Source organism: Spinacia oleracea, chromosome 2 (genome assembly GCF_020520425.1).
Source record: "Spinacia oleracea cultivar Varoflay chromosome 2, BTI_SOV_V1, whole genome shotgun sequence".
NCBI classification, from domain to species: Eukaryota; Viridiplantae; Streptophyta; class Magnoliopsida; order Caryophyllales; family Amaranthaceae; genus Spinacia; species Spinacia oleracea.
Window position 1 is genome coordinate 43,200,135 of NC_079488.1, and position 25,070 is coordinate 43,225,204.

Sequence of the window (25,070 nt, forward strand, 5' to 3'; positions counted from 1 at the left end):
TATCGTTATAGACACGCTCGCCAAAGAAAGTGACGACCAAAGTAGGGCCTAGCGCATGCTCAGTTTCCAGCGGCACCAAACACTTGGAAACAAAGGTTGTCCGCTCAAAAGTTCAGCGGCACGATTAACTTCGAAACAAAGCCTAATTGTATAACTTCGAAGCTTTGAAACATAGGGTGTTTGCTAAAAAGCGCGGCGGCAATAATGTTTGGCCGGCCAGTCCGTTTGACGAGCATGTCTAGCGGCAATCATACCTATTGATTGACTTGCGTCAATCAATATCGTCATAGACACGCTCGCCAAAGAAAGTGACGACCAAAGTAGGGCCTAGCGCATGCTCAGTTGCCAGCGGCACCAAACACTTGGAAACAAAGGTTGTCCGCTCAAAAGTTCAGCGGCACGATTAACTTCGAAACAAAGGTTGCTTGCTAAAAAGCGCGGCGGCACGAATGTTTGGCCGGCCAGTCCATTTGACGAGCATGTCTAGCGGCAATCATACCTATTGATTGACTTGCGCCAATCAATATCGTTATAGACACGCTCGCCAAAGAAAGTGACGACCAAAGTAGGGCCTAGCGCCTACTCAGTTGCCTGCGGCATTAACGTGCTTAGTGTACTCTCGGATGCACCTTGGCAACCATACCTATTGATTAAGCCTATTAAGCCTATTGATCAAGGAATAATCAAATTATGAAGAGCAAGTAAATGCGAGATAGGAGAAACATCAAAAAACCTATTTACTTATAAAACAACGCCCGTAGAAAGGCGTGTGAAAGTAGCTCAGAATTCCTGACCAGGAAAAAGAAAGAGAATTGTTGTGTGCTCAGCAGGCACAATGATACAGACGCCATCAGCGCCAAAACTTTACAACATAATTGTTTTTGCCCTTAGGCACTGGAACGCTTGAATAAAATTTTTTAAAAAAATAGGAAAGGAAGCAAATCAGGGGGCGGCCGCATCGTCCTCGTCATCAGATGATACAAACTCAGGGGGCGGCTGACCAAGACGTTCAGCAGCCAACACAGCGGCACTGTGCTCCATTCGCCGCTGGAACCACCCAAGATCATACTCTGACATGTGGCTCTCCCAGGCGTGCTTAACAGCGTCCTTGGTCGCTTGTTCCCCCTGATCATAGGATTCCAGAAGACGCTCACGCAAGGTGCGAACTTGCGATCTGGCCGTCTCTAGCTCCCCACGAAGATGCTCGGCTTCCTCAGCCGCCTCCTTGACCTGAGGGTACTCCCGCAACTGGTCCTGAAGCGCCCGTATTTCCGCCGCCGCTGTCTTGGCTTCCTCGACCATTGCCACCATGTCCTTGTCCTGCGCCAAGATCTTCTTAAGCAGCTCGGCCTTGTCAGATCTCAACGCAGCCACCTCCTTCGCTTGAAGGTCTATGGTCGTCTGCATCTGCAGGCGGACCTCTTCAATGGACTTGAACGCATAGTCACCATGGTGGGTGGACTCAGCCACCTGAGCTTTGAGCTCCTCAGCAGTGCGGGCCTTCCAGCTCTTGCAGAATTCCATGCGGCAGAACAACTGCAGAAGAAGCTACATATTAGTAAATGACTCTAAAAGGGAAGACAAGTACAAGCAAGTTGGAAATAGACTTACGTCGAGAAGAGTGGCCTGGATCGCACCAAACTGGGCGTCAGTCTTGCGGCCAGGAAGAGAAGCAACATACTCAGCGGGGACGGCCTTAAAAACCTTGCGGCATATAGCCACCCTATCCTTTGACGAATAGTGTGGAGTAGCAGGTACGTTCTCATCCTCGGCAGCAGCTGCATCCTTCCCTTTGTCTTTGGCTATAGGAAAAACAATGGCCTTAGGATGACGCGGAGAGTAAGAAGAACTGCCAGAGGAGGCTCGATACGTCTGAACGACGTTCGAATAATACTTACCGCCCGAAGACCTAGCTCGGCGGGCCACCTCCGCCGGTATCTGAGAGCGGACGTCGGCCGGGATTCCCGAAAGAGGGTCCTCCACCAAGTCCACCACCAGAGACGGCTTGTCCACGCCCATCTCTTCGTCATCAGGGCATCCCCCCTCAGCAACCTTCGACTCGTCTTTCTTCACGAGACGGCGAGGTAGGGGTTTTGGCTTCTTGAAGGTACTCGGAGTCTCCGAGCCAGCCGGCACAGCTCTCTTCTTCAGCTGGGACAGAGTCGTCCCCTTCTTCTTCCCTGACGCCCTAGCCGCGTCCTTAGCTTGCTAAAAAAGAAAGGACAGTCAAATATTAGGCCTCGTCATCTATCGCAAGTCACTCACCATGTAGTGGCTCGTCATTTAAAAGGACGCCCGTCTTCAAAATGACGAGGCGTACCTCATCGATCACAAGCCACTCACAGGATAGTGGCTCGTCATTAAAAAGGACGCCCGTCTTAAAAATGACGAGGCGTACCTTATCAATCGCAAGACACTCACAAGATAGTGGCTCGTCATTAAAAAGGACGCCCGTTTTAAAAAATGACGAGGCGTACCTTATCAATCACAAGTCACTCACAAGATAGTGGCTCGTCATTAAAAAGGACGCCCGTCTTAAAAATGACGAGGCGTACCTTATCAATCACAAGTCACTCACAAGATAGTGGCTCGTCATTAAAAAGGACGCCCGTCTTAAAAATGACGAGGCGTACCTTATCAATCACAAGTCACTCACAAATAGTGGCTCGTCATTAAAAAGGACGCCCGTCTTAAAAATGACGAGGCGTACCTTATCAATCACAAGTCACTCACAAGATAGTGGCTCGTCATTAAAAAGGACGCCCGTCTTAAAAATGACGAGGCGTACCTTATCAATCACAAGTCACTCACAAATAGTGGCTCGTCATTAAAAAGGACGCCCGTCTTAAAAATGACGAGGCGTACCTTATCAATCACAAGTCACTCACAAGATAGTGGCTCGTCATTAAAAAGGACGCCCGTCTTGAAAATGACGAGGCGTACCTTATCAATCACAAGTCACTCAATAAATAGTGGCTCGCCATTAAAAAGGACGCCCGTCTTAAAAATGACGAGGCGTACCTTATCAAGGGCAAGTCAATCGCAGAAAAGTGGCTCGTCATTAAAAAGGACGCCCGTCCCAAAAATGACGAGGCGTACCCTATCAATCACGAGTCACTTAAAAAAAAAAAAACGCTAACTAAGGGGCCCGTCAATAAAAAGTGACGAGGCCTACCTTAGCAAACACGGGTCAGATATCAGGATATCGGCTCGTCACTAAAAAGACGTCCACTATAGACGCTGGACGGGAGAAGTTTAACTTGCAAAAAAGAAAAAAAAAACGACAACCTAAGAGAATACTCACCTTCTCCTCCAACTCGGCCTTGGCTTTCTGCATCTTGGCCTCATAGATGTCCGCCATCCAATCGGTCATATCGCCCTTCCCAATATCCGCCGCCGATAGCTTGCTCATTCCTTCCTCTGTGAACAAAAGAAATCCAAAGTTAGAAAAAATGAATAGACCAACGCAGAACGGCACATAAATTGGCATACAACCTCGAGTCATGGAATATCCTAAGCCTACGGCCGCTAGAAAGGCCTCGTTCCGAAACTGGCTAATGTGCGGCAACCACTCGGCCGGCACATGGAAACTCTTATCCACTGTTAAGTGGTAAGTGTTGGCCCTGAACAGGACCATTATCTGATCCCACTCTTCGGCAGTAAGGGGGGGAAGGGGCTCGTCACGATCCATGAAGTTGGCGTCACAGTTCCAACGGCTCATTCTCTCATACATCTCCTGGTCGTCAGTATAAAACACGACCCACCTCTTCCTCCACATATGCCACTTGCTGAGCTTGCCGACCACTGTCTGGTAGGTACCACGGCTGCTCAGATTAAACCACCCTTTGGCGGCACTGGGGGAACGAGAGAGGGAGACCAGATGCAGAAAGGCGTTGAAGGACGGCTCCACGTCGTTCAATGCACATTTGGCAATGTAGCCAAAGATATCCGCCCATGAGTTGGGGGTCAGCTGGGCCACCCCAATATTGAAACCATCTAACACCTCCACAACGAAGGGGTGTGGAGGGAATCTCATGCCGAGTTTGATTGACGCGGCATACACAGGGAATTCTCCCTCGGCAAGCAGGCTGACGGTCGAGTCCAGACCGGCCGGCACGCGCATTTGGTACCCTTCCCCCACGCAGAGGTCATCCCTCATCTTGGCTCCGTGCCTGTCTAGCCACCGCATCCAGCCCACGTCTGGGTGAATCTCTGACGGAAGCAATTGGGCCTCCTCCCGTCCTCTGGGCCTAATAAGCTGGGGAGCAGCTTCTTGTTCCTCGGCGGCCGATGACAATGGAGCGACGCTTGGCTCCCCCACTGCCTGGCTCGCTGTACCCTCCGACGAGCTTGCCGCCTGCTCCCCCGCCTCGACGTACTCGTCGATCTCTTGAAAGAGTTCGGCAAATTCTTCGTCGACTGCCGAGGCGGTGGAAGAATATCTCTCCCTAGGAGGTGTCGATGCTTCTTCCCGCAAGCGCAGGCGCGTCGGATCTGCCGTTTGCTTGGTTCTAGCCATGCCTTCTGCATAGTGAACGAAGCACGGCTTAGGGGTGACCAACAATGAAGAAAAAGACGCGATTGGACGTCCGCCCCGACAAAAGATGAACGGCGGAAAAATCTTAAATAAAACCTTTAAACCCTTACCTAGTACTAAGAGGTCGGCCGCTAACAAAGGGAAAAATGACGAGAGGATAACAAAAACAAGAAAGGCGAAAACTAACCTTGAAAGATCTGCGAAGTACTTGGTGAAGAACAGGATGAGTTTCGCGAAGAACGAGATGAGTTTCGCGAAGAACGGGATGAGTGTGACGAGGAAAAGGATGAGTCTCCTGGTGGCCGGAAATCGCCTGATGGTGGTAGGAACACGCCGGAAATTGCCTATGAAAGCTCTGTGAAAATGAAATGTAAAAAATGAAATTTACCCCCCCTCACCTCTATATATAGGGAGGGGCAAAATGGAGAAAGGTGACACGTGTCACCATCTCAACACCTGACCCAAAGATGAAGATGCAAAACAAGAGTCAAGAAGCGATACCCGGAATGTGTTTCCAGAAATGCCCTTCTTGAGGGGCAAATGTTGTGGGCAAAATTACCGTGCCTTCGTGTACCAATGAGGACGTGACACATGGCACGTATTGCGCCCCCTAAAGCAGAAATCATACGAAGTCTACTCCGAGGCATGGGGATTAATCTAGGTATCTACAGTGTATGTATTTAAGTGTGTATAAATGTATGTATAAAACCTATACCTGGAAAGGGGCTTAATTAGTATGTATCCCAAGTGAATGACTAAAGCACAATAGGCCCAAACAGCCCACTATTGCCAAAAGAGGCCAGAGAATTGTAAGGAGAAAGGACACGTGTCCTCCTCCCATTCCCCAGCCAATCATGTAAGGGGAATATTAGGTCATTCCCCCAAAAACCTAGTACTATAAATATTCTCACTTCCCTAGAAAAAAGGGTCACAATCAATACATTCTAGAGCAATTACTGCTCTGCCTTCTCTCTACTTTCTCTCTCTATAAAAATACAATCTTGTTTAATCTGTAAAAGTTACCAAGAAACCTCCCAGGTATCTCACCGGAAAAACCCCACAACACGTATTGTTCAATATATTTAAATAGAATGTTCATTACTAACATAGGTAATATTCAAAATCATTAAATAAAATATTCATTGTAAAAATAGGTAATGATCAAATTACTTAAATAAAATGTTCATTGTAATATAGGTAATGATCAATAACTCTAAATTGAATGTTCATTATCTAAATACATAAGATTCAATATATTTAAATAGAATGTTCATTACTAAAATATGTAACATTCAAATTCATTAAATAAAATGTTCATTATTATTGTAGACAATGTTCAATTTCCTTGAACTGAATATTCATATATTTGTTAAGGATGTCAAAACTAAACAATGAACAATTTTTTTTTTGGGACAGAACAATTCAAAAATTCATGACATAATATGTATTTTTATCAAAATACATAATATTCATAAGATTTGGCCTAAATCTTCATTAACAATATCTGCATTGATAATAAATAAAAATTATGAATAAAAACGAACAAAAACTAACGTACAATTACCAAAAAAAAAAAAGTAATTCTACAAAAAAAAAAAGGTACAAATCAAAATCGAAATATCCTGCGAAAACACGAAAAATAACCAAATTCTAAACACATTTTATCCAAAATCAAAATATAAAATAAAAAAGAACAAAAATCAAAAACATTGAAATCAAAAACAAATAAATGAAAAGGGGCATGGAAAATTAATAGAAGAAACTAAAATTTTGGGTAAACAGCAGCAACAACAACAAGGGTGCGTCGGAGCGGCGAGGCTAGTGTGGTGGAGTGGTAGAGAGGTGGGGTAACAGTTGGTGTGGATCTAGCGAGTGAGATCGAGTTTGTGTGACTGAGAATTGAACAAGAAGGAGGATGAGAGAGATAAACTTGTGATTATTTGCGGCTGCAAAATAAAACCAGACGAAGTGAAACCCTACAGAATACCAACTGTCCGACTTTTCTTTTTAAAAGTATTTTAACGGGTATCGGGTACCCGTTTAATTAATCATACGGCCCATGACCCGACCCGGAAACTTGGATAAACTTGCGGGTCGGGTACCCGGCCCATTTATTTAAGGAAAAACAGAAAAATAACCGGTTAATTTGTACCAGATTAGCGGGTCATCGGATCGGATAATACAGATCGGGTATTTTTGAGCACCCCTAATCCGAGGACAGCCAAAAAATTGCGGTGTAATAGGCAAGGCAATAGGAGAGATTTCTTGGGCCAGGCCTGTAGCTGAAACACAAGAAGTGTCAGCAAGTGCCCGGGTACACCCAAAGCTGGCTGTACCCCCATCCAAAACGATGTCGTTTTGTGTTGTTTAAAATGAACATTAATATACTGGTACAAAAATGAACATTTACTATTTCGGAAATGAACATTTATTTATTTATTTGGAATGAACAATTACTATTTTGGAAATGAACATTTATTTATTTATTTGGAATGAACATTTACTATTTTGGAAATGAACATTTATTTATTTATTTATTTGGAAATTAACTACAAAAATGAACATTTACTATTTTGGAAATGAACATTTATTTATTTATTTGGATGAACATTTACTATTTTGGAAATGAACATTTATTTATTTATTTGGATGAACATTTACTATTTTGGAAATGAACATTTATTTATTTATTTGGAAATAAACAATATAGGCGCTTGTAAAAACATAAAAGACCAATGAAGTGAACAATTTCATTATGAACATTAACCATATATTTATTGTGAACAAACAAATAAACAAGAAAGAACAAATAATTCAACAAAAAAGAACAAACAATATAAAAAAGAACATAAAATTCCAGAAAAAAGAACAAACAATACAACAATTATGAACAATTTTATGATGAATTTTAAAGCCAACATGAAAGAACAAACAATACAACAATAAGTTTGATGAATGAATTTAAAAAACAACAAGAAAGAACAAACAGTACAACAAGAAAGAACAAACAATACAAAAAGAAAAAATAAAAGATTAATGAAGAGTTTAATTATGAACATTAACCATATGATTATTATAAACAAACAAATAAACAAGAAAGAACAAACAATATACAAAAGAACATAAAATTCCAGAAGAAAGAACAATAAATACAACAATTATGAAAATTTGATGATGAATTTAAAAAACAACATGAAAGAACAAACAGTACAACAAGAAAGAACAAACAGTACAATAAGAAAGAACAAACAGTACAATAAGAAAGAACAAACAGTACAATAAAAATGAACAAACAGTACAATAAAAAAGAACAAACATTCGACAAGAATGAACAAACAATATGAGCGCGTCGTTTTTAGGGGTACAACCAAAGCTGGCTGTACCCGGATACAGCAGTTAACGATTGGCTGATGGGCCGTGGGTTGGGGATGCATCCCACACCTCTGCAGTGGGCTCTGCTGCTTCATCATCATTTCGGCCAAAGTGTGTTCCAAATCATCCAAAAAGGTAACATCAACATTATAATTTTCATTGTTTACCAAATTGTCACCCCCAAGTAATCCAACGTCAGTAATAGAAAATGAAATTCATTTTCATGAATTTAACGTGACGAGATACAAAGATTTCAGAAGTTTCCATGTCGTATATTTTCCGCCCTTTCTTACCATTAGGATAACCAACAAATGCACATTTTCGACTCCTAAAAGCAAATTTATGACCCTTTGATTTTTTATTATAGCCTAGAGTCTTAGATCATATTCGATTCAACTTAAAATTAAAAGTATTATGTGATCTTCAGTAAATTTCAGTATTAATCAGTAACCTCATGCGATAAAAATAGTAATGAATCATTAAAAGTCAATTTTACTCCGTAATTAATAAATAAAAAAGCAGTTTGAATAAGTTGTTATCTGGAAAAGTTAGTTACAATAAGTAAAAACAATAAAGTTGTAACTAATATAAAGTATGTTTTAATCGATAAAAATAATTTCATTTTAATAAATATCAGGTGAAATGAACAAGTCTTATAAACTTATTGGTGATAATTTTTTTTTATTGATGGTTCGAAATTGATGCTAAAATAACTTTTTCCTTGAAAGCCATCTTGCATATATACACTACCCTATCAACGTTGCTATTAAAGGGTTTACAAGCTTAAGCATGAAAGTTCATGTGAACTAAGCATTATAATCCGCAACTTGTCACGTTTTAGGCCAACATCCACCCTCACTATATGGTTTGGCACCTTACCACCCTCGTTGGTTTGTTTACCTTAACACTAACGCAAAAGTCCTCTTTTGTCACAATTTTAAGCAAGTTAGATAATTCTTTTCCATATTTTATTCATTTTTATTCAACGGGGCTAATTCATGAGTGAGATCGAATCTCATTTATATCGTTTACATTTGTATTTATGACTAGCTCTCTCCGCACCAAAAAATCTTGGACAATACTAATTCTTATAAAAGACTGTTTACTGTCACATGATACCGATTGACATATTAGCTATTAAACATGATATGTCAATTAAGTAAATATCAGACGATATGATAGAAGACTAGCTGCTTAGAAGAATAAACGTAGGAACTATAATATATAGTAGAACTATAGGAGTATCAAATTATATTGAATCATTTATTTTATTATCTTGAGGGCTCTTGTAATTAATACTAAGTACAATACAAAAGTAATTAACTCAAAATTGGAAAGGAATAATAAAATTTTGTATAAACTTATAACGATATACTAAAAAAAGAATGGCCAAAATCATATTATAAAAATCCACCCTAAGGAATATGGTACAATTTCGATGGCTTAAGATGTTTGGTAACATTGAAATATTCCAATGTTTTGATCCATTTTTCTTGTGTCTTCAAAAGATGAACAGCAATTGTATCCGGCCATAGTTCATGGGTACACCCTGTGTGCGGAATTGGATAATTATACATCGACCATTTAGCATTAAACCGATTTTTACCTCGATGACCATTTCGCATCCAGTCTCCAAATATTTTATCCTCAGGACCCTCCAGATGAGATTTCGGGATATCTGATTCCTTGATCCATTCCACCAAATCCCACGACACGAGATATCCCATTCCGGACATATAATGAACAAACGGGTCCATACTAGGACACGGGATAACATATCCATAGTACAAGTCCTCCCTAGGCAAAGGCCTTAAGGACTTGACCAAATTATCCAACCTAAAATACGTATCGTCGTCGGTTTTTAAGACGTAGTGGTACGGAGGGTAAGGACCCTCATTGTTACTAAATATATGAGGGAGACTCGAAAAATAAGTGTACGTCTTACCCTTATTCATGTTCTCTTGACAATTAAGGATAATGATGTCGTCGTAACGCATAATCTCTAGGGCAACCAACACTTTTTGATCTTCCTTTGTAAGGTTACAAAACACAAACTTCAAATCAACTCTTGCTCCCTCCGGTGACTGCGTTCCGTAGATCATCCTTAAGAAATGTCGTTTTTGATACTGATCCGGCAACGTTAGTACACCGACGAGGATCCGAATCTCATCCTCCCCCGAAGAAGAAGAAGAAGAAGAAGTAGAAGAAGAAAAGGAGGATTTGATTGTTCGTAAAGAGAGCGGGAGAGAATCCGAGGAGGACGAGTTAGAAACAAGAGAAGGAGAGAAAGCACATTTGCTTAGATTCGATAAGCTCTCGAATCGAATCTCGTTAATTGAAGCTAAGGTGCAAAGAAACAAGATGAAGAAGAAACAAGAAATGATGAATCTTTTGCCATTACTACTATTATGCTTTGTTGTTGTAGGAATAATACTAGATGATGATTTCATATTTTGATAATAATAATGTAAGGTTTTTGAGGGTTTGTTTTGTTACATAAACAATGTGAATATGAACATGAAAATGACATGGAAAGTGTATAAATTGTGAGTTGCGAAATGGAAATGGAGTTTATTGTTGTTCGTTTTCTATAAACGAGATTTGGTTGTTTCTTGGAGTTGAAACAACCACTTAGCTTTTATTTGACTTTTGTTTACGTACTTTAAACTTAAACAGTTAAGAATGAAGGATACGGTCATACGGCCTAATTTAGGGGATTATCCATGTGCTCTTCCCTTATGGGTTGGTGCCCAAATTAAAGTACGTAGCGTGGTTTGTGAGTGTGTTAAACCACGGTAGCATATTCACCGAGGCTAGTTGGGGTTAGTCACTTGAAAAGTTTTTTGAAATTATTAATTATATTAGTACAAGTTAATATATATATATATATATATATATATATATATATAGAGAGAGAGAGAGAGAGAGAGAGAGAGAGAGAGAGAGAGAGAGAGAGAGAGAGAGAGAGAGAGAGAGAGAGAGAGAGAGAGAGAGAGAGAGAGAGAGAGAGAGAGAGAGAGAGAGAGAGAGGCTCCCGTAAAAACACTTCCTTACGGTAAGAACACTTTCTATAATGGCATTTTCGTAATTATTATTAACAAACACCCCAATTTTTTTTACGCCATATTTTTCATTTCATAATCTCTTTCTCTCGATCTCTTCTATTCCTCCCTCTCTCTCCAATTCTCTCTCCGGTCGTAGCCACCACCAACACTCGGCGGTCGCCGGTCACTTCTCACCGGACGCTGCTCGCGGTGGTGATTCCTTCGCAGAAATCCAGCGACGCCGCGAACACCTTGTTCCTCCAATTCATCAATCGATTGATTCTCAAATCTCAATCGCAAATTCTCAATCAATTCTCGATTTATTATTCGAACAAAATCGCACCAAAGTTAAACGAAATCGAACAATTTTTTTGAAAGGTGTTGCTGATGGCCGCGAATCAGATCGTCGGTGGCCACAAATCAGATCTGCGAATAAGAACACGTGATTGCTGGTGGCCTATCGCCGCCGCCGCCGTGGCTGCTCGCTTCTCGCCGCCCTCGCTGCTTACCTCTCACCGCCGCCGCTGCTCGCAGCCATTCAATCGCAGCCGCTGCTCAGTTAATTCAATCGCTGGTGTTCTCGATTAAAAAATCAAATCGATCGGCTGTTCGGTAAGATTTTTCGAAATCGAAATTGATTTCAATCGATTTATCAATTCGGAAATAAAAATCGATCATCAATTTCTCAATTCAAAAATTAAAATCGATTTCAGTTTTGGTGGCGGCGAATCAGATCTCGTTTGAGCGTATATCAAGATTTACATCTTTGAGCATATATCAGGATTAATATCTCGTTTTATTCTCAATTTGCTTCAAAGTTGCAGTTATTTTGAGTGAATGTAGGAAAAGCCAATTGTGTATTAAATTGAAGAGATGATAGAAATTACTGAATTTTGGAGATCGCCATTGTTTTGCTGTATATTCGAATGCTAATTTAAAGATTTACTTCTAATTTCTCATGCCATACAGAGTAACTCGCTCCAATTGCAAAATAAAGTCGAAAATAAAGTCAGAACATCTTTGAATAAATTTAGAACACGGTTGGATTAAGTTAGAACATGCTTGAATAAATTTTGAATACGTTTGAATAAAGTTAGTACATGCTTGAATAAATTTAGAACATATTTGAATAAAGTTAGAACATGCTTGAATAAAGTTAGATTATGCTTGAATAAAGTTAGAACATGCTTGAATAAAGTTTGAACATGCTTGAATAAATTTAGAACGTGTTTGAATAAATTTATAACATGTTTAATAATTTTAGAACAAGTTTAATAATTTTAGAATATGCTTGAATTAATTTTGAAATACGGTTGAATAAAGTTGGAACATGCTGAAAGCTTGAATAAATTTAGAACATGCTTGAATAAATTTAGAACATGCTTGAATAAATTTAGAACATGGTTAAATAAATTTATAACATGTTTAATAATTTTAGAACATGCTTGAATTAATTTAGTACATGAGCTTGAATTTTTAGAACATGTATATATGTATATGTGTTTACTAGGTTCTCATGTTCTAAATTTAGAAAATTGTTGAATACATGCATTTAGAACATGCTTGAATAAATTTGGAACATCGTTGAACAAATATAGAACATGCTTGAATAAATTTAGAACATGAACTTGAAAATTTAGAACATGTATATATGTATATGTGTTGACTAGGTTCTCATGTTCTAAATTTAGAACATGCTTGAATACATTTAGAACATGCTTGAATAAATATAGAACATCGTTTAACAAATTTAGAACATCGTTGACTAAATTTAGAACATGCTTGAATAAATTTAGAACATGAACTTGAAAATTTAGATCATGGTTGAATAATTTTAGAACATGGTTGAATTAATTTCGAACATGAGCTTAAAAATTTAGAACATGGTTGAATAAAATTAAAACATGCTTGAATAAATTTAGAACATGGTTGAAAAAATTTAGAACATGGTTGAACAACTTTAGAACATCGTTGAATAAATTTAGAACATGGTTGAATAAATTTAGAACATGAGCCTGAAAATTTAGAACATGGTTGAATAAATTTAGAACATGGTTGAATAAATTTAGAACATGAGCTTGAAAATTTAGAACATGGTTGAATAAATTTAGAACATGGTTGAACAAATTTTGAACATGGTTGAACAAATTTAGATCATAGTTGAACGACATGTTAATTGAATGCATTTATATTCAGTAGTATGTTGACGTTTCCAAGCTTATCCCTTCGTAAATTTGGTCAAGATCAACTACTATTGTTTCTGCGAAGAAAATGCTAAGTGTGAAAATAGGGGAAGCCTCTTCAACCAGGCTGTCGTTTTCCTCCAATAGGTTGTGGTTTGTCCTACAAAAACGGCAAACGTAAACTGGCTCGGGGGGGTTCCCGAGAAAACCCTCTCCGACGCTCAAGTCAGTTCTTGTAGCGAGAGAAAGTAGTGAGAGAGTCAGTGTGGGAATAATTGCATACCTGAGTAATGATTAGGTGAAGCATATTTATAGTAATGCAGGATGGCATTATTAGTAAATATAGGCAAGTGTAGGGGTATGGAATCTTGGGCCTGTAGGGGGCTGAGATATGGGCCCCTAACTTCTGGTCTGAGCCCATCAAGAGGTTTGTGTTTGAGGGTATTTTCAGTAATTTCCCCTGAAAGGGTATCTTGGTAATTTGTGTAGAAAGTGGGTCCCACAGGGGGGGGGGGGACCCGAACATTAACCCCACGCCAAATTTGCGAGTTCTGGCCAAAGACTCAGGAGTTTGGCGGAATGAACTCAGCCCTCCGGCTTTTGTTACGTATACATGGGTTGCTTGCCCGGCTGGCTAGCAATGTTTGTGAGCATGGCGAAGGTCATGCCTAGTTGAGACATTCCACATTGGGCGGTTGCTTCAAATTTGTGCTGAGAGAGGTATGGGTGTGACGCGCGCGGCTTGGCTTTTGTTTTCCGCCCCAAGGGCGCGGGCACAAGGCAGGGGGTGGCTTTTGTTTTCCGCCCCAAGGGCGCGGGCACAAGGATGGGCTTGGCTTTTGTTTTCCGCCCCAAGGGCGCGGTGAAGGAAATAATGCCCTTGGTCCAAGTATGCATTCTATGTTAAGTCTAATAAATGCGGTTCAGTATTAATTAACAAGTTAATAATTCAGTGAGATCAAGTGAGCTGAATGCCTAGCTAGAGGCCGCTTCAGTTCAAGTGGAATTAATGATATTAATCCACAGCTTACTCTTGACTGAACCCGTAGGGTCACACAAATAGTACGTAAACGGATCAAGTATTTAATGGCATTAAATACTCTATCTATGGATATTCGGAACCGACGGATCTTGGTTTCAGTGGGAGCTGAGATCGTCACAGGCAAGAAATGAATACTCCGGAAACGATGATATTACCGGAAACGGAAATATGGATCGTATCGGAAATATAAATATTATCCAAGTCGTAGATGTTGCCGGAAACGGAAACATGGTACGTATCGGAAAAATATTATCGGAAATGGAAATATTACCAGAATCGGAAATATTGCCGGAAACGGAAATATTGTCAGAATCGGAAATATTACCGGAATCGGAAAATAATTCCGGAAACGGAAATATTAAATATTTGTTCGAAACGGAAATTAATTCCGGAATCGGAAATGTTAAATATTGTTCGTATCGGAAATGAATTCCGGAATCGGAAATTTAATCGGAAGCGTATCGTACGAATAAGCATCGGACGAGGCCTGCCGGACGAGGCCCAGCACGAAGCCAGGCCATCGCCCAGCAAGCCAAGCGCGCCGCACAAACAGCCACGCCAGGCCCAGCGCAAGGCCAGGCCCAGCAGGCCGTGGCAGCGCGCGCGGGAGCTGCGTGGGCTTGCAGCTCGCACAAGCCTCACTGCGTGGGCTGCTGCTCGTGCGCACGCATGGGCGGCCCATCGTGGCTGCCGTGTGTGCGTGTGTAAGTGTTTGTGTTCGTGCACGTTTCCTAAAACGTGCAGAGTTCGGTTAATGATTAAATTCCTAATTCTATTTGATAAATTAATTAAATTAGAGTTCTTGTAGGATTCTAGGTTTAATCAATTTGTATCTGAATAGGATTCCAATTCCCTTTCCATACCCCTATAAATATGTGGCCAGGGTTCACAATTTATAACGAGTTTTAAAAGGATTCAAAGTGAGTTTTTGAGAGAAAAATTCAGCCACACATCTTGCTCAAAAGTGCCGAAAATTCTAGTACCTTAAGGGCGATTCTAGTTGGTCAATCTTAAGGCGGATCCGGACGTGCTGTGGACTATCTACGGAGGGACGACACTTGGAGTCCTAAAGACTTGTTCTGGTTCGGTTCGGGCGCAGCTAGGGAGGGCACGCAACAAAGAGTATGCATCTAAATTATGCTATATGATTATGTGTAAATAATATGTAATCCTGGGTTAATGGTTGTTTCCGCATGATTTATGTAATATCATATGTATCATAACCTAACAGTGGTATCACGAGCCCCTTATTATTTTCATAATCTTATTTGCACAAACATGGTTAAATATTACAAATTTGCAAGAATTAAAAGGGGTGATTAATTTTCGTAATTGTTAATTAATTGCAAATTGCGTTTATTTAATTATACGTACGCAGTTTTTCGGCAGTTTCTTCGTTACTCATCCAAATCGAGTGATTTTTGTCTCAATTCCGCATGTAAAAGGCATTCTAAAATTTTGACAAAAGTAGTCTTTTTCTGCCGAACCCTGAATTCTCAAATTCGAAGCCTAACTATGACTTTTCGAAGGTTTTAGTTTTTCGAATGCAAAATTTCGTAAATTTAAGATGTTAAATTAAATATTTGCGATTCTTGTTGATAAATCTTGAATTTTTGATTGACCTACTGTATATGTTTAACAAGTTTGAATGCCTAGCCTTGTTAATTATGCAATCTAATTTGTAATTATGATTAATTTGTTGAAAATTAGAATAATTTAGAATTAATTTGATTTTCATAATTAATTATAATTTAATTAGAAACCTATGATTAAAAACCACCATAAAAATTGTAAATTTATGATAAATTTTAAATTTTTATGACCTAGACTTGAATCCATGTAAATCGGAAATCAATTGAATAATAAATTTTCGATTTTTCGCCCTAAAATTATGAAATTAATAATATTTATTAATTTGTCATTAATTTTATAAATTTTAAATTTTTTATGCGATTCGTTCATATAACTTGCACGCACAAAGCAATGGACGCTTCGTGTTACCCTTAAGGGGTGTTGTATAGTGCGGGCATGCGACGACGAGCAAGGGAGCTCGTCGCCCGTGCGGCACGAATGCAATGAGCAAGGGCGTAGTGCACGAGCACAAGGCAGCAGCCCTGCCTTGTGTCGTGGGCCACGAGCAATGGACGAATGGGCATGGGCGAAGGGCGAGCCAAGGGAGTCGCGTGTGGGCAGCAAGCGAGCTGCGCCACAACGCGCACTGCCTCGCGCTAGAGCGCGCAGCCTCGCGCGCAGCGAGCGCAAGCTCGCGTGCCATGAGCGCTGCGCCCAGCGTTGCTCGCGCCCACAGCGAGCGATGTCGCGCGCCCAGCGAGCGATGTCGCGCGCACAGCGAGCGATGTCGCGCGCCCAGCGAGCGATGTCGGGCGCCCAGCGAGCGATGGCTCGCACGCACAGCGAGCGATGTCGCGCGCACAGCGAGCGATGTCGCGCGCCCAGCGAGCGATGGCTCGCACGCACAGCGAGCGATGTCGCGCGCCCAGCGAGCGATGTCGCGCGCACAGCGAGCGATGGCTCACGCGCACTGCGAGCGATGGCTCGCGTGCGACGAGCGCTGGCGCGCGCGCAGCGTGCGATGGCTTGCGATGGAAATGCAGCAGCTATGCAACGAGCGCATGGGCTGCGCGCACATGGCCAGCGATGGCTGTGTGCGAGCGGCCCATGGGCGTGCAATGCGTAGGGTGTTTGCGTTACGATTAGATCGTTTTGAATGTTTAATTTGAAAATTTCAGTTCACGTAATTTTAATTAATTTTAAAATTAATAATTTAAATTATTTTCTTGGATTTTAATTTTGAATATTGTAATTATAATAAATGTTATTTATTCTAATTATTTTACTAAAATTAAAATCATGAATTAATTTAAATACGACTGAAATTAAATTAAACTTTTTGGATTCAGTTATAAATTTATATGAGCTTTAAATTTTAATTAAATTTGTATGTTTCCGGTTAGACTAGAAATACATTTTTATGTTTAAAATTAGTAAAGCATATGAATTTATTGGTTTAAGTGGGAGCGCTTTTAGTCATAAACTCTTGATTAGGTCTACAAATCCTTAAGGTTAAAACAACTTGATTAGAATTAATAAGGACTGAATAATTGGTAGATTATTGGAGCCCTTGATTAATTGCTGCAAATGTTTACGTGATGCATAATGTGTTTTACTAACCAGCTATGTGGGCCATTCATGATAATGAATGGGTGAATGGTATATATTGTATATGTACTGTTTTGCAGGTTATGAAGTGACTAGTATGGCCCAAATAGGATAGAAAATATGGTCTGCGTACCATTAATTTGAATGTAATTGGTCTGAAGTACCAAAGTTATTTTTCAATTCAAATATGGTCTGCGTACCATCAAATAGTTGTAATTAGTTATAGCTTATCCTATTTGAAGAAAATGGTGCCTCCCACGGAGATTTTCAAGACGGACTTTGAAGTTAAAGCTTCAAGATGAAGTCGGGCCATACTAGATCACAAATATCTTATGCATGTTTTAAGTTATTTATTGCTTTTAAATATGTCTTAAAATGCATGAGATCAAAAGCTTGATTATGTTGCATGATTAAGGATTTTAGTTCACTTAAAATCTAACCAACATAGTAAGAGCTTTAAGTTCCAAACTTAAAAAAATTGAGTTAAAAGGTGCCATGCCAAAATATACACTTGCTTGGATATCCTTTACATCAATCTAGTAATAGTTTTCGCTCAGCGAGGTGTTACTTATTGGTCCTAAAGGGGCAAGGTACACAAATAATTGTGAATACATGTTAGTTTTGGTGAAACTCAACGATATAAGTAAGGAGTCCTTTTATGTCGTGGCAAAATCGATAGGTTTACCTAATAAATTCTTAGACGTACCTATCAACCAAGAATAGTTTCTAGACTATTAGCAAAAGGCTTTTGCTTACCTAAGATGTTCTAGGATTAAGTCGACAAACTGTGCTTAGTTCTTCAATGATTTTAGGATCTTGGAATCATTTTATTCACACCTGCCGGAACACATAATTTGAATAAAATGCTTAATGAACATTGAATTATGCATGTATGCTAGAATTTAAGTTTATTAAGAGAAACTGTGAATGGTTATTTATTTGTTTATTCTTTTCAATTGTAGTTTTTAATATGGCAAACAACAATTCATTCAACATTCGATCAATTCTCGAAAAGGAGAAGTTGAACGGGAAAAACTTCCTTGACTGGCAAAGGAACTTGCAAATAGTTCTTATGCAGGAAGAAAAGGAGTATGTCCTAGATGAGGCGATGCCCGAAGCTGCAGGCGACGGGGTCACTCAGGCAGCCCTCAATCGTTGGATTGATGCCAACAAGGATGTGAAATGTCTAATGCTCGCCACCATGAGTGCGGATCTGCAGAAAACGTTCATCAACTCAGATGCTTTCACAATCATCAGTGAGTTGAAGAACATGTTCCAAGATCTGGCTCGAGTCGAAAGATTCGAGACTCATAGGCAAATTCTTGAGACCAAACTTAAGAAAGGCGAGTCCACATGTTCTCAAAATGATTGGACTCATTGAGAATATGAGTCGGCTGGATCAGCAATTTTCTCAGGAAATGGCTATAGACACCATCCTCCATTCTCTTCATAGCGGGTATGATCAGTTCAAACTGAACTACAGTATGAATAGTCTGGACAAAACGCTCACTGAGCTTCACGGTATGCTGAAGACCGCTGAAAAGACGCTCAAAAGTGATAAGCAGGATGTGCTTATGGTGCGTGGGGGCAAGTTCAAGAAATCTGGAAAGAAGAGGAATGCTAAGAAAGGTGGCAACAAGGCCAGCCCAACTAAGCAAACTGGCGCCAAATCTGCAAAGAGGAAGGTCAGTCAACCCACTTCTGAATCCGAATGCTTCTACTGCAAGAAGAAGGGGCATTGGAAAAGAGATTGCTTGAAGCTAAAGGAAGATCAGAAGAACGGAACAGTCGTTCCATCTTCAGGTATTTTCGTTATAGACTGTATACTTGCTAATTCAACTTCTTGGGTATTAGATACTGGTTGTGGCTCACACTTATGTTCCAATCCACAGGGACTAAGAAGAAGTAGAAAGTTAAGCAAGGGTGAAGTCGACCTACGAGTGGGAAATGGAGCACGGATTGCTGCATTAGCTGTAGGAACTTACTATTTGTCGTTGCCCTCCGGGCTAGTTTTGGAACTGGAAGAATGTTTCCATGTTCCAAGTCTTACTAAAAACATCATTTCAGTTTCTTGCTTAGATGCTAAGGGATTTTCCCTTTTAATAAAAGACAATAGTTGTTCGTTTTATTTTAAAGAGATGTTTTATGGATCTGCTAGATTAGTCAATGGACTTTATTTATTAGATCACGACAAACAAGTATATAACATAAATACCAAAAAGGCCAAAAAGAATGATTCAGATCTCACCTATCTGTGGCATTGTCGATTAGGCCATATAAACTTGAAACGCTTAGAAAGACTTCAAAAGGAAGGAATTCTAGAACCATTTGACTTAGAGGATTATGGTAAATGCGAATCATGTTTACTTGGCAAAATGACAAAGCAACCTTTCTCTAAAGTTGGAGAAAGAGCAAATGAACTATTGGGTTTAATCCATACAGATGTATGTGGACCAATGAGTACAAATGCTAGAGGTGGTTTCAGCTACTTTATCACTTTCACTGATGACTTCAGTAGGTATGGTTATGTCTACCTAATGAAGCATAAGTCTGAATCCTTTGACAAATTCAAGGAATTTCAGAGTGAAGTAGAGAATCAATTAGGCAAGAAGATTAAGGCACTGAGGTCTGATAGAGGCGGTGAATATCTGAGCTATGAATTTGATGACCATCTGAAAGAATGTGGAATTCTATCAGAATTGACTCCTCCTGGAACACCACAATGGAACGGTGTGTCGGAACGGAGGAATAGAACCTTGCTAGACATGGTCAGGTCAATGATGGGTCAGGCCGAACTTCCATTAGAATTTTGGGGACATGCACTAAATACAGCTGCACTCACTATAAATAGAGCTCCGTCTAAAGCTGTCGAAAAGACTCCATACGAATTATGGTTTGGAAAGCCTCCAAATGTGTCTTTTCTTAAGATTTGGGGATGTGAAGTATACGTCAAACGATTAATTTCAGACAAACTTCATCCAAAATCTGACAAATGTATCCTTGTGGGCTATCCAAAGGAAACAAAGGGGTATTACTTCTACAATACATCTGAGAACAAAGTGTTTGTTGCTCGAGATGGTGTCTTTTTGGAGAAAGATCACATTTCCAAAATGACAAGTGGGAGAAAAATAGACCTCGAAGAAATTCGAGTCGAACAACAAACTCTAGAGAATGCTCAAGATGACATTCAGGATGAAACTCAGAGATCTTTAGAAGAATCTGGTGAGAATCATGGTCAATCTAGAAATGTTACCCCGCGTAGATCGCAAAGATATAGATCTCAACCGGAAAGGTACTTAGGTATTTTGACGAACGAGAGCTATGACGTTCTATTACTTGAAAGTGATGAACCTGCGACTTACAAACAAGCTATGACGAGCCCTAGCTCCAAGCAGTGGCAAGAAGCCATGCAATCTGAATTAGACTCCATGTCTGAAAACCAAGTATGGGATTTGGTCGATTTGCCAGATGGCTACCAAGCCATTGGAAGCAAATGGGTTTTCAAACTGAAAAAGGACAAGGATGGGAAACTTGAAGTTTTCAAAGCTAGATTGGGTGCAAAAGGTTACAGGCAAGTCCACGGTGTGGATTACGATGAAACCTTTTCACCAGTTGCAATGCTAAAGTCGATTCGGATAATGTTAGCAATCGCTGCATATTACGATTACGAAATATGGCAGATGGATGTCAAAACTGCTTTCTTAAACGGCGTTTTAACAGAAACTGTGTTTATGACACAGCCTGAAGGTTTTGAGGATCCAAAGAATGCTAAAAAGGTATGCAAGCTAAAGAAGTCAATCTACGGATTGAAGCAGGCATCCAGGAGCTGGAATATACGTTTTGATGAAGCAGTCAGTGACTTTGGTTTCATCAAGAACGCAGACGAATCTTGTGTATACAAGAAGGTCAGTGGGAGCAAAATAGCTTTCCTAGTATTATATGTCGACGACATATTACTTATCGGAAATGACATTCCTATGTTGAACTCTGTCAAGATTTGGCTTGGGAAATGTTTTTCGATGAAAGATCTAGGAGAAGCACAATACATATTGGGCATCAAGATTTACAGAGATAGATCTAAAAGGATGATTGGACTTAGTCAAAGCACTTATATCAATAAGGTGCTTGATAGGTTCAAGATGGCGGACTCCAAGCGAGGCTACCTACCCATGTCTCATGGAATGACTCTAAGCAAGACTCAGTGCCCAAAAACACTTGATGAGCGTAGACGAATGAATGGGATTCCATATGCATCATTGATTGGTTCAATAATGTATGCTATGATATGTACACGCCCGGATGTTGCGTACGCACTCAGTGCTACCAGTAGATACCAGTCAGACCCAGGAGAGGCGCATTGGACTGCTGCCAAGAATATTCTGAAGTACCTGAAAAGGCACAAAGATGACTTCCTGGTCTATGGTGGAGATGATGAATTAATTGTTAAAGGCTATACGGACGCAAGTTTCCAAACCGACAAAGATGATTTTAGATCACAGTCTGGGTTTGTCTTCTGCCTCAACGGAGGAGCAGTAAGCTGGAAAAGTGCTAAGCAAAGCACCATTGCGGATTCTACAACTGAAGCGGAGTACATTGCTGCACATGAAGCAGCAAAGGAAGCTATATGGCTAAGGAAGTTCATAAGTGAACTCGGTGTAGTCCCCTCCATTAAAGGACCAATAGCCCTGTATTGTGATAATAACGGAGCTATTGCACAGGCAAAAGAGCCTAGACACCACCAGAGAGTCAAGCATGTACTTCGTAGATTTCACCTTCTACGAGAGTTCGTTGAAAGAAAAGAAGTCGAGATAAGCAAAATTGGAACTGATGACAACATATCAGATCCATTAACTAAACCTCTGCCGCAAGCGAAGCACAACTCGCACACTGCAGCTATGGGAATCAAGCATATTGGAGAATGGCTTTGATGTCTCTGTTTAATGTTTTAAAGTTTTAGATTTTAAATCTTTGTAAAACATTATTGGTTAATCATTCACAATAAATGAAAGGAATTCATTTTTCCATTTAATTTGTGGTTTATTAAATGATGAGTCCCTTCAATTTGACGATATATTCAAGATAGACTGTCAGGACCAGTCCCGTGACTAAGAAATGTCTATCAAGTGAACTTGAATGTCAAAGGTTGAAAATGGTCCCTAATCGGAGTTTTCTATAAAATTGGACGCATAGAAAACGTTAGACGATTAGAATGCAAGATGACTAGTAGTTCTGTTTTTTGAACTATGTGGACATGGCAATGTCATAATCATTTGCATAGATACTTACTTTGGGAAGACTAGTATCGGACAAGACCTATGAAACTTTACTGTAAGAGATGAAAGTCTGTCATAAGTAAATTTCATTAAATTATTAGACACTAAATCCTCAATACCTGAGAGATTTGAGATTACTTGTTTGAGAACTGGTTGCTTTGACGTTGACCAACCGTCGCACCGTAAAAGGAGGCTATAAAGGCAACGCTCAGGTAATCACCTATCAAACGAAGTCTAATCTCAAGATCGCAAGATTGGGATTGTCCTCCCATAAATCGGGATGAGATGCTTAAAAGTTGTACAAGGCCACTCGGAGAGCTAGAAACTGTGAAATGCATGGCCGTGCTCGGATGAATCATAGGCTATGATTATCTGTTTATTTGATCAGTTGAACTCTGAAACCGAGGAACACCTTTGGACATAATAAGGATGACAACTCTTACCTTATGTTCAAGAGCAAGCATCGAGCGACAAAGGAATTAGGAAATGCACACTTGTCCCTAAGGACAAGTGGGAGACTGAAGGAAATAATGCCCTTGGTCCAAGTATGCATTTAATGTTAAGTCTAATAAATGCGGTTCAGTATTAATTAACAAGTTAATAATTCAGTGAGATCAAGTGAGCTGAATGCCTAGCTAGAGGCCGCTTCAGTTCAAGTGGAATTAATGATATTAATCCACAGCTTACTCTTGACTGAACCCGTAGGGTCACACAAATAGTACGTAAATGGATCAAGTATTTAATGGCATTAAATACTCTATCTATGGATATTCGGAACCGACGGATCTTGGTTTCAGTGGGAGCTGAGATCGTCACAGGCAAGAAATGAATACTCCGGAAACGATGATATTACCGGAAACGGAAATATGGATCGTATCGGAAATATAAATATTATCCAAGTCGTAGATGTTGCCGGAAACGGAAACATGGTACGTATCGGAAAAATATTATCGGAAATGGAAATATTACCAGAATCGGAAATATTGCCGGAAACGGAAATATTGTCAGAATCGGAAATATTACCGGAATCGGAAAATAATTCCGGAAACGGAAATATTAAATATTTGTTCGAAACGGAAATTAATTCCGGAATCGGAAATGTTAAATATTGTTCGTATCGGAAATGAATTCCGGAATCGGAAATTTAATCGGAAGCGTATCGTACGAATAAGCATCGGACGAGGCCTGCCGGACGAGGCCCAGCACGAAGCCAGGCCATCGCCCAGCAAGCCAAGCGCGCCGCACAAACAGCCACGCCAGGCCCAGCGCAAGGCCAGGCCCAGCAGGCCGTGGCAGCGCGCGCGGGAGCTGCGTGGGCTTGCAGCTCGCGCAGGCCTCGCTGCGTGGGCTGCTGCTCGTACGCACGCATGGGCGGCCCATCGTGGCTGCCGTGTGTGCGTGTGTAAGTGTTTGTGTTCGTGCACGTTTCCTAAAACGTGCAGAGTTCGGTTAATGATTAAATTCCTAATTCTATTTGATAAATTAATTAAATTAGAGTTCTTGTAGGATTCTAGGTTTAATCAATTTGTATCTGAATAGGATTCCAATTCCCTTTCCATACCCCTATAAATATGTGGCCAGGGTTCACAATTTATAACGAGTTTTAAAAGGATTCAAAGTGAGTTTTTGAGAGAAAAATTCAGCCACACATCTTGCTCAAAAGTGCCGAAAATTCTAGTACCTTAAGGGCGATTCTAGTTGGTCAATCTTAAGGCGGATCCGGACGTGCTGTGGACTATCTACGGAGGGACGACACTTGGAGTCCTAAAGACTTGTTCTGGTTCGGTTCGGGCGCAGCTAGGGAGGGCACGCAACAAAGAGTATGCATCTAAATTATGCTATATGATTATGTGTAAATAATATGTAATCCTGGGTTAATGGTTGTTTCCGCATGATTTATGTAATATCATATGTATCATAACCTAACACGCGGGCATAAGGCTCGGCTTGGCTTTTGTTTTCCACCCCAAGGGCGCGGGAACAAGGCTCGGCTTGGCTTTTGTTTTCCGCCCCAAGGGCGCGGGCACAAGCCTGGGCTTGGCTTTTGTTTTCCGCCCCAAGGGCGCGGGCATGGTTGAGCGGTGTGGCTGCTGTTATGACTCGGCGTGGCTGCTCTTTGTTAATCGGGCAAGAGGCGCCGATTGGCGTGGCTGCTTTTTTTTTTTTTTTTTTTTTTCGCGAAGGCTGGCGGAGGAAGGGCATGCCAGGCGTGGCTGTTCCTTTCTCGGCGTGGTTGCTTTTTTTTTTTTTTTTTAATTTTTTTTTCCGCCGTATGTACGTGGGTAGGATGATGGCTGATGCTTTCTCTTGGCGTGGCTGTTGTTTTGTCGCCCGATGTCGGGTGCGGTGCGTGAGAGAGAGTCGCACAAGATGGTGCCATGGCTTCTACTTTCCGCACATGATGGTGCCAAGGCTTCTACTTATGGTGCCATGGCTTCT

General features: G+C 40.6%; 2 protein-coding genes across 2 annotated transcripts; both read right to left on the reverse strand.

The window, feature by feature from the left end:
* Window positions 1–252: 252 nt before the first annotated feature.
* LOC130466903 (uncharacterized) lies at window positions 253–2,198 on the reverse strand. The gene is made up of 2 exons (XM_056835467.1): window positions 1,612–2,198; window positions 253–1,536 (listed from the first exon to the last, which is right to left on the reverse strand). Exons 1-2 carry the CDS (start codon window positions 2,017–2,019, stop codon window positions 943–945), a joined length of 1,002 nt encoding a protein of 333 aa, XP_056691445.1. The 5' UTR covers window positions 2,020–2,198; the 3' UTR covers window positions 253–942.
* A 6,980-nt stretch (window positions 2,199–9,178) lies between these two features.
* Window positions 9,179–10,532, reverse strand: LOC110789943 (uncharacterized). The gene has a single exon (XM_021994665.2). The coding sequence runs from the start codon at window positions 10,357–10,359 to the stop codon at window positions 9,325–9,327; it is 1,035 nt and encodes a 344-aa protein (XP_021850357.2). The 5' UTR covers window positions 10,360–10,532; the 3' UTR covers window positions 9,179–9,324.
* Window positions 10,533–25,070: the final 14,538 nt, after the last annotated feature.

Coding starts and splice junctions, on each gene's coding strand:
- LOC130466903 (XM_056835467.1), bottom strand. CDS start 2,019: ATGGGCGTGGACAAGCCGTCTCTGGTGGTGGACTTGGTGGAGGACCCT. Junction 1,537..1,611: donor TCCAGGCCACTCTTCTCGAC/GTAAGTCTATTT, acceptor CTTCTTCTGCAG/TTGTTCTGCCGCATGGAATT.
- LOC110789943 (XM_021994665.2), bottom strand. CDS start 10,359: ATGAAATCATCATCTAGTATTATTCCTACAACAACAAAGCATAATAGT.